The sequence below is a fragment of the Strix uralensis genome, chromosome 17 (genome assembly GCF_047716275.1).
Source record: "Strix uralensis isolate ZFMK-TIS-50842 chromosome 17, bStrUra1, whole genome shotgun sequence".
Lineage (NCBI taxonomy): Eukaryota > Metazoa > Chordata > Aves > Strigiformes > Strigidae > Strix > Strix uralensis.
Window position 1 is genome coordinate 3,189,513 of NC_133988.1, and position 13,978 is coordinate 3,203,490.

The following is a 13,978-nucleotide window of genomic DNA, read 5'->3' on the forward strand; positions in this document are numbered from 1 at the left end:
TTTAACAACTTTCCCTGCCTCCCCCTTCCTCAGGAAGCGGGTACATCACGAAGGGCCTCACTCCCCAGGAGCAATGCTAACCCACCGCCAACGTCAGTGGGCCCTTGGGGAATCCCCCTGTGCCTACCTTGGCTTGGACGGCGTAAGAGGCCAGCAGGACAGAGGCTTCAGGAGGACAGTAGATCTTCTCATCCAAAATCTGCTTCTTCACCTGCACGTAGCAGAAAAGGACACATAACACACATTTAGCGGTGCAGTGCAAAGCATGACTGTCACAGCAGATGGTTGCAGTTTGTTTTAACTCGAGCTGTCAACCACACAGTTAACAATTTTCCTAACACTAATTACAATTCAGGCCCAGGAAGTCTCTGGTGGCTTGGAAGGGAAGGGCTCAGGCTTTCACAGGCCACCTTTTTCAGACAGGTTTGTGAGAAGAGCTAAATTTATATGTGGAAAATGACAGAAACTATATCCCATTGCTAAAGGCAAGCGAGGCGGGGCGGGGGGGGGGAAGTCTTGCATGTAAACATGGAGATAAAACCTCTTAAGGCATAAGCTATGGATTGATACAACATCTATACACGCCGCTAAATTAAAAAAGAAGTTTGCAGCCAAGTCTCTGAGCACACAAAGGTTTTGCTCTGGGATATTCAGGCCTCATTATCAGTCAGTGTTCACCTGTGCTCAAGGCTAATTCCCTCCAATCCCAGCGGCAGCAAGGAGAGCTGCAGGTCACCTCCGTGGCAGTGCTTTTAGCAGCAGGCAAAGCCCTGTGCACGCTCCCAGGAGAGCCAACGTGCAGTTCCCAAAAGCCACAGCTTTATGTTTCCTGACTTCTGTGCATTAAAAAATTAAACCTGTCATGTTCGATATTTTTTGGTTTTGCACACTTAATTTTCCTGAATAAAGATAGAAAAAAGAGCATACTATTTCCTACAAGACTTCAATGGATTGTCACAGAGATGCAGTAACACAATTTGAATTTATAACATGTTTTGAGCCTTCAAAGTTGGTTACAACATAATCACAGAAGATATTCTCCTGCATTAAGATAAAAACAGGAGAGTTTGCAAGCTTACATGTGCTCCCATTTCCCATATGCATTACAGGAGCCCAGGCTCCTCTCATCATCAGAAATCCTAGTAGAAAAGTCACGGTCTGCATTTATAAAATGCAGCTATAACTGCTTTTCCTCTCCAATTTTCCTTTTCAAAGATGACAACAGCATTTTTCCTCATCAAGGAGAAAGCCCATGGCAAATCAGACATTTAAAAATAGCCCTATGGAGACACTAGTGCCTGAGACAGACCTTGGAAATTAACAGCAATACTTTGCATTTAGAAGTCCTTCAGCTCTGAAGAACAAAGATGAACTCTGGAAGACCGAGGAGTACCAAGAAGCTGGTGAGCTCACTTTGATATCCATTTGAAAGGGCAGGGCACGCTGAAGTCTACAGTGGTATTTCCCAGAGCATCCAGATCCAGGTTGCCTCTACTTTCATGTAACAAACGTAAGAATTATTGTCTTTTTTTATTTTTATAACTTATTTGTTTTAGAGACTTCAAATTAACAGTCACAGAGCAGATGAAACATCCCACTCAGTACCTAGGGGTCTGACTAGGACTACTCCTTGTAATTGTAGCTGATACAATCCTTTACAGGACATAGTTTCAGAAAATTGATCTTGTGTGAAAGAGAGCTCCTGTGCTAGAAACTCTTCGTTACCAGCCACACAGCACTGCTAAAACATCAGCTGAGCTGATTTCTCAGGACACAAAGTTTTGTAGCGTACTTTAAATAAAAAAGAAAAAAGCCTGAAGATGCATTCACCAGTTTCCAAACGCTTAACATAAGGGCACGAGTTACAGGGCAGGTGGTACCATTGGGTTTCCCCTGCTTTTGCCATCAGTCTCTGATGGAGCTGTGTTTCTGGGATTTTCTTCCGCTCCAGTTATTTGAAGGCCGTTTTGCGAAGAGGCGAACCTTTGCTACACAGCCTGAACATGAAACAGGCTGGCTGCATTCTGTTCTTGAGGACGAAATTCCCCTGCTCCACATAACGATGCTATCATGTACAAAGGCAACTGCCATCCCTCAGCACAACTGATATCCACACCCTGCAGAGAGGTGGACTCCAAGGCTGTGTGTGTCATTCAAGCCCACATCCGACAGATTCATTTTCCCTAGCTACCACACTCTAATATTACAAATCACCTAATCATTCCTGACAGCCAGCTTACGAGGTCTGCAAGTCTGGGCATCTGTGACTGCTTCATCCAGACAAACCATCTTTGACCTATTTTAAGAAGTTTTGTTGTTGAAGATAACTCCCATCAGACAGGTGTGAACATAACACTCTGCTGACCAACTTGCTGACCCTGGAACCTTCTCATGCTTCTGCTCGTCCTGGCTCCTTCTCCCTCATGTTGGAGAACATAGTACTGACATGGCTCCTACCTGCAGGAAGAACAAGTGCTGTGTGATTTCCTGGACCAGTTCCTCCTCTGCATTCTCAGGATAAAATTTGGCCAGGAAGTGAAAGGTGACGGGCTCCTCTGTTGGAACATCATGATCCAGAACCTGTAGGATACAAGAGCCATTCAGCTACTCTTTCCAGCTCCTTCAGCACTTGGTCTCTTGGAGCCAAGACACAAGCTCCCTTCTGTTCAGATCAGCACACCTTTTGTCAAGCACTTTAGATATCTAGAACAGATGAAACAACCTAAGTAGTTCAGAAACCATAGTTAAAAAAAGAAAACAAACAAACATTTCTGACACTCCTAATGATGCAAGAAAACAAACAAGGCAGAAACAAACAGCATGCGAAATGAGACAGCACAGGTTGATTCTGATCTCTGGTGCACACGTCGCCTCTTCCGAACCTGCCAGAGTGATGCTGTATCCTGCTACGCCACCATCCGACTTCTCGTCGTTTCCCTGCACTGCCTCCTCTTGTATTTATTTCAGTGTTGTTCCTCACTACCTTTCTACTGTGCTGGCACTGTCCACTTCAGGTTCGTGTTAGTTTAAAACCTTGGGATGACATGTGAGACAGCCAGATCTCTTTCACAGTCTTGATTACTGTCTGGTTTTAGTGTAACATCCTTTGGATGCAAACAGAACCACACCTGCCACTTCTCTAACCCACCCCTCAGCAACCTGGAGGCTCACGTATTTGGGAAGTGTTTCCTCCTTACCTCCATCTCCTTTTCACTCCTCTGGTTCTCCTCCCCTAGCTCTTTGTACATCTCAACCACAAAAGCCAAGATGCAACTTCACTTATCCACTAAAGGTTTTGTCATTCAGGGGCACAGAAAAGAGACTTTTAGGTTTCATTTACATTACAGTCACCCTGAAGTCCAGCATCCCAGCATGGCAATCTCCAAAATGCCTCAGGGGGATTCAGTGTGCATGGTCTGAGGCTTCACAGCTCAGGAGCAGCGGTGGGGTATCTCTGCCAACTCTTCCCTGTTTAACTTATAGATGCCATAGGAATGAGATTTAAATACACTTCACCCAGTTTACTTCAATACCACACGTAACACAGCCTTGGGTAAGCAAAGAAAGAGGAAAAAAGTACATTCTCCTTTGTCATCCCACACGACCTCTCAAGCAAAATTTGGTTCCAACCTTCTTGTCCATTTTGAGCCAAGCCACCGTATCCTTGATAGTGTATTGAAGCCCAAAGAACCAGGTTTCTCGGAGTCCTAGTGTCCTGCATACGAGATCGAACAGGTCCTTCCCTTTCCACTTCACCTGCAGGAAAGCAAACAGGAAGCAGAGTTATAAAGATGGATTTCAGAACTTCACCTCTGTTCAACCAAATGCATTCTTTCTTCACCTCACAATACCTTTGAGAGTGTGGAGAAGGCATCTGGCACAGATAAGGAAACATCTTTTATGTCCTTCCATCTGATCTCATCTGCCAATCACCACCTCCTCCCTCATTAGGAAACCAAGATGTGAATTTTTTTGCACCCCTGCAAACAACTCTGTAAATAAAGCCCCCCTCTTTCTTCCTCTGGCAACCCACCGACATTCAACAGAGGACCTGAAGGGTCCGTTCAGGTGCCTTTTGAGCCATGCACTGCCAGTTTCTAACAAGAAATAAAAATCACTCTTAATTGCCCCTTGGTGGCTTTAATGTCTCTACCTATAGCCCCAGGAAGCCCAGCACAAACTCCAGCATCAGCAACAGGGTTTCATAGACAAGGGCACAATGTGCTCCCAAAAATCACAAGTGAAATGATCTATGTACTAAGTGTGTTCATCCAGAGCTACCGACCCTGCAGAGGTAAAAAAAAAATATCACTGAAGTCAGCGGTTCTCTTGGAGCATGTTTTGATAGAGTCAAACTGCATTTTCTGCTGAAATTGTTGGTGACAGAAACAGCTCAGGAGCAGAGAAAATTGGTCCTGCTCAAAGACTGTGTCCTTCGAGCAATCTTGCAGCTGCATCTATGTTGTTACTGAAGTTTGCTCATAAAAACAGAAGGTGTTGGGAGGCAGAAAGGTGAAGAGGGACATAAAACAGATGAATCTAATATGCCAAAGCCACTTTGGTCTTCCATCTGCACGGTGGAAACAATTGCTGGACCGAGACATATGGCCATTACTCTAAAGCCCTAGGGCAAAAGGATCTCGGCACATTCTCTTGTCACTACGACTCAATCTTGGTGCCACCTGGACAGCATCAATATTAATGCTCAGGCACGGCAGAGGCTGCTGGTGCAGGCGTCGCGCCGCTCCTGCTGTCACCCACTGCCGCCTTGTGGGCAAAGCCACCGAGGACAAGCTTATTGCCATTCTGCTGGCTTCGATTAAATGAGTATATCGCTATTTTCTCCCCCTCCCAGGGTGCATGCACACACACACACACACGCTGACAGTCCCAGAAAAGAATAAAGCCGACGCTACCCTCAAAAAAAACAACACCCCCGGACGGCTCTCCACAGCCTCTCCGCAATTCATATCAAGCGCCGTCAACGCCTTGAGGTCAAAAACACCAGGAGGAGCAAGTTTTGCAGTGTTGTAATTATAAAACCCTAATTTCACACATTTAGCTATCCCCATGATGAGCTCCAGCTCGGCACAGGATGGCTCAGATTGCAGAAGATCTTTTCCTGACTATTATTTTAAGAGGGAGGTTAATTTGAGGGTTCAGACAAAACAGAGCGAGACACATTTAAACAGCTATTTTGTACCATTTCTGTAGCACATAAAACCAGGCTACCATCAAAGGGCTATTTCTTAACTAGAATTAAACTGCTTTGCATAAAGCGTTATCGGCTGTTTTTTCTGTCTGCAAAGACCACATTCCAGCCTGCTGCTTTAGAGGAGCGATCAGTGCCTGCACACACACAGCCCTGCACCAAACCTTTCCCAGGACAGGCTCCTGCGTGCTGCCAACGGGAGCGTCTCCTCCCCAGACATCGCTCCGCATCCCACGGGATCCCTGTTTTGAACAACCCCGGGGTAACCCCACCGATTCCCCTCCGGGCTGGGATTTCCACCAAACCACCCCTGCAGAGTTTCACGTAGGCACCCAAACCTTATTCACCATACTGCATCAGCTGGCACGACCCAAAGCTTTTCTCCCTAAAAGCAAGCCGGCAGTTAGTTTTGAAGACCAACAGCGAGCATTAAAGGAAGAGTTTTGTGGGTTTCCCCCCCCCCCCCGCAATTTCAATTTGGTGACGGGAATATTTTAAGCGATTGCTTCTGCTGTTAAGATTTTACACCGCCGCTCTGTCACTGCATGCGTACGTTATGGCAGAAATATATATTTAACATTCCTGCCTGCACAGTGCTAAAGTCTCCAACCGTAACACCGCACAGACATCCTCCCCGACTGTGCTGAATTACCTTCATTAAATATATAAATGGAACAGCAGCCACGTTTATTTCAACATACATGATTTCATTCCACACCTCGGTACTTAAAATAACGATCTGCATTCAAGTGGCATCTTTTGACAGCTGAACTCCAACTGTTTTACAGATGATCAGGACCTCAGCCCTCCTCGTCCTTACTTGATAGGCCTCATATCATTAACTGCCACATTTCCTGGCCATAAAACACAAAAAAGACCCCCCCAGGCATGAGGAGAGAAGAGAGCTGCTGTCCAAGGCTGGCCAGAGAGTCTGGGGGAGAGCCAGGATGGGCTGGCAGTTCCCCATCCCATCCTCTGCCCGTAACACCATTCCCCCATTCTGCACTAAAGTGACACCTGAAGCACAAAGACGATTTTGCAAGCTGTTACGTGCTCCTGAAAACAAAACAAAGAGGCTTTGAGCAAAAAAATCCCCTCTCAGCCTTACACCAGAGCGGCTGGCGCCATGCTATAATAAAGCTCAATCGCCCAATAAAAAGCTGCATCACGATAACCTTAACCCGACCCGCAGGATGGAGCGGGATGCGTCGCTTCAGCATCCTTGATCAGCTGCAGGCATCGCCTCTTGCGTTTGCAGCTTTGTGTTCTCCCATTAGCACGATCGCGAGGCGGGTTGTTAGATATATTCGGCGAGTCGTTGAAGGAATACGTGGACGAGCTGCTTTATAAACAGGGTAAGTGCTGCAAGGCTGTTATTCTGCGGAGCTGGAATTTATGTTCTTTACTAAGTACAGAGCGCTTACAATTTATCAGCAGAGCGTTTTAAGTAAACAGCACTAAACACTTAAAACTCAGCAGCCAGTGGCTAGAATAGAGTACTTCCAGTACAGGTTATTGGCATCATCTTTTTCTCCAGCAGAGACATCGCATTTGGCATCTATTAACAGGGTTTGCATTATTTATTAACCTGCACCAAGAGTCATTTCCAACTAGCAGGCAACTGGACAATTTATTTCGGTGCACAACCTTTCTGTCAAGTTTCACAACCGCTCCTTCGCTAACGAGTCGATAAAGCAGCCGCAAAAATGAGCAGAAGGGTTATGAGATCCTCTCGTCACCGGGTGACAAGGAGGAAGGCGAAGTGCTACAGAAAATGGGCACCAGGGCACCAGAGAGAGCAACCCTGCACGTAGAGGCTTGAGCAGGGGCTCTACAGAGAAAAGCGATTCCCACCGCTGGCACAGGCTGATGCTTTTCTTCCAAACTGAATTTACAACAGCTATGTGGAAAAGGGAGGGGCGGGGGGAAAAAGGGCATATTTTAACCATTTAAGATTAAGGTTCCTCACACGAGAAGCTCTCCTCAGGCAACAGGGAGGTGCCCAAACTCCAGGGAACAGAACCTGGCTCTGTCCGGGTCTGGCGGATGGAGAATTTGCCTCCTTATCCTCACAAATGCAAACCATCAGAGCCTCAGCCGTCCCTGGGGCCTGGCTGGGGAATAAGGGCACAAACAAGCAACTGGAGAAGATTAAGGCAGTGCTCAACAGCTCAGCCCGGGCACACTGCCTCCCAGAGTAAACCCATCGCAACGGTCCCTCCACATCCCACACCGCCCAACCACTTCGCAAGAGGCACAGTATTGGGTTACAGCACGACCTTGAAGAAATTACTAACACCTATAAAATATTTTACTGCACCAATTTATCCTTAAATAATGCAGAAAATGGCTTTTCACCGTAGCAGATCATTTCATTAAGCGCTAGTTCTGTGCTAGAGATGAGAAGAGAGCACAGAGCCCCTGTTGGGATGACACGAGAGTCTAAAAGACCACACAGAAAAGGGGACCAAGCCCCAGGAAGAAACGCTCAGCTTCCACTGCGTGATGTTATTTCCATTCAGAAGCAAGCTTTAACAAGAGGATGTGACACCTCTGCCCTGAAACGGGGAGGGAGATGGCAGAAGGGAGAGGGCAGGGGCTGAGCGGAACATCCCGCCGCTAATGATCTGGGAAACAATAAGTGGGTAGGCTGTATCTGTTCCTCATCCCTCCAGGAGATGCCCAAAACACCCACAATAGTTTACAACAGAAACAGAGATAACTTTGACACTGCAGACCACATTTATTTCTTCTTCTGGACTCGGTAACAGAGTGCCACAGACAACCATTTATTTGGATTGAAGTCCATTTGGAGCAAAGGGGGAATCAAATACGCAATATTCTTCCATTTTTTTAAAAATAAAGTGATGTCAAATACTTTCAATTGCCACTTACTGAGCCACAAGACAGGGCTGTAAAAGTTATTTTTATTTACTAATGCTACACGACAACTCGATAATGAGCTTTTAATTAAAATCTATTTCTGTTAACCACCGAGGAGGCCGAAAAGGCACCCAGGCGTAACGATGCAGATGGTGCAGCCAAGCACATTTCGTGGTGTCTGCCCAAGACAGAGACAGAGCGGGGTACACGGGTGAACACGCTGCTGTGGCTCTGGCCAGCCGGCACCGAAGCAAGTGGGAGAGGCGGAGGGGACAACCACCAGTGACGTCCCAAAGCCTCACCTCACCCCACGGTTGGGTTTGCATAAGAGTTATGGGGTCAAGCAGCAGCTCGACGCAGGGGAAGAAGCTCCAAGAGGCTGAGAGAAGGACCTTGTTCCTGCAGGCACTGCTGGCTTCCCGTGCCAGGGATGCACAGAGATACAACGTTAGACGGAGCCGTCTCCGTGCTGCTGTCGCACGGTCGCTCTGCAGTAGAGCACACTCCTCCCCGCCCCAGGAAGGGCCACGCAGGGTGGCAATCAGAGCCGAGCCTTACATCTGTGAGGGAGCCCACTGCCAACACACACGGGGTGTTTCAGCACAAGCCTGACCTGCTCGGATGATCTTTTGCACACTGATGGACTCTGAAAACATACAGCTTACCCCAGGGAAAGCCAAGCTAGGCTTTAAGAAACCAGTCTTAAGAGAGAGGGTTAGCCTTGCCCCAGCAACGGCAAGTTTACCTGTGAATGAAGCAAGGCTAAACCACGTATACTGTCAAATGCCTCTCCCAGCCTTAAGGGCTGTTGGATTTTTCTAACAGAGCGATGCCTCCCAGCTTCAAGTAGATTGTTTTCAGGGCTGCTTCCCTGTTCAAGCACTTTTAATTTCAAAAACCACCTACTTGAAAGACACTGTCTGTACAAAGGGAAAAAAAAAAAAAAAAGGATGTATTAAACAGCATCAAAACTAGAGTCTATACACCAAAAGACAAAGATATGCTGTCTCAAATGCCTTCCCTCCTTCCCCTTTGCAGCAACACACCTCCTCTGGATTAGCCACAGAGACAGGATTGACAGCGGTTTTGAACCATCTTTGGAGGGAATTGGATAACATGGAGTTTCATAACCAGCTTAGAAGAGGCTGCAATGGGACACAGGGGATCCAGAGAGTGTTTCAGATGCAGGGTGCAGGCAGAGAGAAGCCAAAGGGGATCTGTGTTCATAATAAGTCTCATGTGACTTGCGCACAGCCTAAGGGAATGCAGAACTGAACCGCACCAAGCAAGGCATCTCTGAAAAATTAATTCCCAAACGACACTGTTGTGAATCAGCAGAATTTCTGACTTTTTTTGGCATAAACCCCTCCAAGACACGAAGTGAGAAAAAGCTCTTACCTGCTGCGTCTCGTATTTAAAGAGAGATCAGCAGCAACCAAACGGCACAAACTCCCAAGCGCTCGCAGAGCCGACACAGGATCGGGGCAGATGGGTGCGCCAAGGAACCAGAACATTGACTTGACAGCTGGTATCCCAACAATTTACTGAAGATCATTTTGTAGCTGAGGGGGATTATTTCTCTCAGCTTTTTAAAATAGCTGTTACTGCCCACAGATTCGTCTTTTCCAGTTAACTTTCTGCCTGCTTGCAGAAGCTTAGCAGCACTGAGAGAGGTCACAGCCCCTACTAGCATCACTGAGCTGCTGCTAAACGTTTAAGCGGGGATGGAAGGATCTTTATAAAACCCCTTCCAAGTATTCGGCAATGCAGAAGGAAGCTGAGGGCACCCCACTCCCTAGTTTCCTTCTCTTGCCTTTTTATTTTGAGGACAGAGCTCAAAACTCAACCTTGATTTACTGCACCAGCTCTTACTCAAAAATTTACTTGGTCGCAGATCTTCACCACCAAATCTTCGCTCGCTCCTGTTTCAGAGGATGAGCTTTTGCAGCTCAGCTACATAACTCCCCATGCCTGTTAACAGAGAGTAACGGTTGGCTGCACGCTACTGAAATTGGGTCTCGTCTACTTACAAGCGAACAGAAAAGCTTTACAACCAACCTCATCCAACTGGCCCTGCAACCGAGTGGGGCACTGTGTTAAAAAGATCCCTTCCAACCAAGGTTATTCTCTGGACAGAGAGGAAGAGCTTAAGCATTGAGCAGTAACAGGATGCACGTTTAGACCAGCCGATACATCAATCCAAACTTGCCTCTTCTTGCTGCTTGAATGCTTAAGCTGTTTCTCTAGGTTGGCTGGAAAGCTTTTCCATTCATTTTTAACTTAAGACCCACAGAAGCTGCTGCTTGAAAGGATTAAGGTTGGGAAACAGCTGGGCAGCTAGCTGCACCTCAGCAGAATAATCATCCCTGCAGGAGTTTCAGGCCCGAGATCGCAGGCACGATAGAAAGGGCTGAAGAAAAAACACACCCTTCAGAAAAGGCGCTGTGGCTCCGGAGATGGAGAGCCACTAACCCAGCTGACCACTGCAAGAGGAAGAAATGGGCAAAGACATGCACCAGACCAGAAGAAAGACTGATGGGTTCTCCTATCAACCAGGAAACGTGGTTCTTGAAGGAAAAAAACCACACATCGGAATGTGTGAGACCAACCTGACACCAGCCGCACCACACCACCGCCAGCCATCCTGCCGGAGGGACGGGACGAACGATGCCTCGGAAGGCATAGACTCAAAAAGACCACAGGGTTTGAAGATCTTATGCCAGTATAACAGATAACCGACGACCTCATCTAGAGATGCACCAGCAGAATCACATTACCTTTGCCACGTCAACTACTTTAATTTGGTTTGGGGACGCCGTCAGCAAGTTTCACCATCAGGGTGGCAACTGCAGAGGAAACCATCAGGAACAGCAGGCTCCTGGCACCACACTCTGAACTGACATCAAGCCATTAGTGCACGCACCACACCCTGGCAAGCTCTGCTGTACACTAATGCCACTTAAAACAAGCTTCCCGAATCGGTACCCAAGCAGCGTACCGCCTATCGCGGCGTTCATCGCAGGAGAATATCAACATTAAATGTCTTTCAACAAGATTTCTCTTGTGCTGCTCTCCAAGCACAGAAAGGGTGTTTGAGGGTGTTCTCAGGAAGGTAGGGCAGCTCGGGAGTGCTTTAAGATGGGGATTTTAAGAGCTATGCAAATGTCTATCCTTCCTCAAGATGCTATCAATTAATTAGGTACCAGGCTCAGACAGCCACGATGGAAGTAACAAAAGGAAGACACTCACTTTGTGCCTTCAAGATTTCCCCAAACAAATTATAAGTCTTTCAAGTGAAACCCCAACTGTGATTATTAAGCTTCATCGTCATGTTAGAAAGATTAAGATTTCATTTTTATGAATTATTTTAGATTTAGGCTCAATTTAGAGACATCATTTGCAGAGTAAACAGATGCAAAGCAGGTTTAATCTCTTCAAATACACAGCTGGGGATTTCTACGGGGCAGATTGAAAAATTAACACAGAAAACTGAGGTCCCCCCAGCTATGAGGGCGTTGGTGGGGTCAGAAGAAGAGGGACTGCTGGGATAGGAGCTGGGGCTCTACAGCTTGCACGAGTGACCTTCAGTCCAGCCCCGAGAGCCAGCCATCAAGCCAGAGCAGGTTACAGATTCAGATCTCTCAGCTGCTCCGCATGCCCTCCGAGGGCCAGGGCAGACCTCACTAGCCCTAGCTGCTCGCCACACTGCCCGGTCTTACACCCCATGGCCTCTGCCATTTCCAGCTGCTGGGCCAGCCTTGAGGTCTCAGGCCTCCACTGTCACTTGCCTCGAGGTGAGGACGTGGCCTCTGTCCTGCACAGCAGGGCTGCGAAGTTTAACTCGTGACAACACAGAGCACGCCTCGAGAGCTCTGGAATAAAGTTTAAACAAAAAACATCAGTTATATTAATCCCACACAGAAACACTCTACAATAAAGTGCTGATCGCTCAAATGTGTTTACCAGCAATGCGATCAATACCCATCCAGGAGGCCACTGGTTAAGCTACGCTGAAGACCAGCACGTGTAGCATCAGGCTCCCCAGAACAGTCACAGGCACCCTGGACCACTCACCGGCCAGGCATCCAACTTCTGGAGAAGGAAAAGTGGGGAGAAAGCAACACAGCAATGCCGGGAGCAAGGCTGGGAGCACAGAGGTAGAGCATGGAGACAAGTGGTGGTGATCTGCAACAGGGTGGAGGGAGGATGGGGGCTTCTGGAAGTGCGTGGGACCAAGGACATGACAAGATGGCACGGCAGGATGACAGAAACCAGCCTGCTCTGCCTGGACCGCAGCCTTGGCACGTGGAAGATGCAGGAGGGAGCAGCAATTTCCTGCTGCCCCATCCTGTTCTGAACACCCACCTCACAGCTCCGGAGGCTTAAGCAAACCGTGCTCCCCGGACGGCTGCCAAGCTGGCAGGGCTGGCTCCCTGGCAAGGCCATCTGGGTGGGCAACCTGGGGTGAAGCCGAGGTGTCAGTGTGGATTAGGCAGCAAAACACTCTTGCACTCCTTCCTCCGCCTGATCGGCTGCTATTCATGGCAGGGTTTGAAGCCCGAGGCAGGGAGCAGGCTCCAGCACCCCAGGTACGCAACAAAACCCAACCCGAGGTACAACCCCAGGACTACCGGCCTTGCAGAGGAATTGCTGAACCCCCAGCTCATTCCCTCAGTGAAGCCAGGGGGTGCCCATGGCCAGAGAGCAGCAACGGCAGAAAGGGAGGGGACGGCAGAAAGGGAGGGGACGGCAGAAAGGGAGGGGACGAGCACAGGCAGAAGCCAAGAGGCAGCTGTGGTTCCCCCTGACCAGCTCAGCAGGGTGCCACCAGGAGCAGGCTACCAACGAGACCTGCAACAAGCCATCAGCTCTCCATCCCCCTCAGCACAAGGTACCACTCACAGGCTGAAAAAACACATCTCAAGAGCTGCCCAAACAGCACAACAGCAAGACTCCCAGCGCACCTCCTTCTGCTAATCCTCTAAAGAGTGTTTGTGCAGCAGAGGTATCCCCCTCCCCAGCCCCCTGCTCGGGTTGGCAGTCCTCCTTCCCATCCAAAGAAACCCACCGTGTCAACGCGCACAGATACTCAGACGAACATCGTGCCACTCGCTCTTCTCCCATCTTGCCCTTCCAGGGCCTCGGCAAACCTTTGGACAGGGGCTGGATCCCTTCAGGGAGGAGCATGGTCCTCCCCAGATCATCGCCTCTCCCACCCCTCTGACTTTCAGGCAGGGCAGCCGAGATCACCGTGAGCACAAAAGCTTTGCTCCTGGCTCCAGGTCTCACCGTGAGCTGCCGTGGCGAGGAACAAGCCAAGCCCTGCCCTGGGCCACCTTCCCATCCCCTCCCTCACACCAGCCCCTGCGACTCGAGGCCACAGGGTGTGTCCGACCGGCGTTGGGCTTGGTGCGTTGCTGCAGAGTCAGCAAACCAAGGAGCCTTCCCCAGAGCTGTGCAACTACAAGACAAAGATGGGGGCAGAGACCTGGCCAGGGAGCTAGACTGCTTGAATAAAGCTCGAATAAAACTCACACCTCAAGCTGGGCTGCCCTGTGCTTAAATAAAACTCACATCGCACCTGCACCAAGCATGGTGTGAAACAGCCCCATCATCCACCTGCATCCAACTATTTCCCTCCCTCCCTCCCCTCCACCCGAACACTCTGCACTAAAGGACAATGCCTGCAGTCTCCCATACATCCCTTGTGTGCCACCTCTGACAAGATACAGGAGACCCAAGCAGGACCATACACGCAGCTCGTGGGCTCCTTCCCGCTCCCAGAAGGGCTGGACAAGTCTATCTGCAGCAACAAGCTTTTTTGGCAGGAATCTCCCAAAAAAGTCATCTGAAGATGTACAAGTTGTACAGTCAAATCCCACC

The 13,978-nt window shown here is 48.7% G+C and overlaps 1 protein-coding gene across 9 annotated transcripts in view; it reads right to left on the reverse strand.

Moving 5' to 3' along the window:
- Window positions 1–13,978, reverse strand: part of NF2 (NF2, moesin-ezrin-radixin like (MERLIN) tumor suppressor) — a 49,064-nt gene that overhangs the window by 33,724 nt on the left and 1,362 nt on the right. For all 9 annotated transcript variants that reach the window (XR_012631360.1, XM_074887806.1, XM_074887807.1 and 6 more), the window contains exons 2-4: window positions 3,631–3,756; window positions 2,458–2,580; window positions 128–211 (exon numbers count right to left, since the gene is read on the reverse strand). Coding sequence is in view for 8 of the 9 variants with exons in the window: in XM_074887806.1 (XP_074743907.1) it covers window positions 128–211; window positions 2,458–2,580; window positions 3,631–3,756 (333 nt within the window). In the remaining variant the exon portion in view is untranslated. The remainder of the gene's footprint in view (window positions 1–127; window positions 212–2,457; window positions 2,581–3,630; window positions 3,757–13,978) is intronic.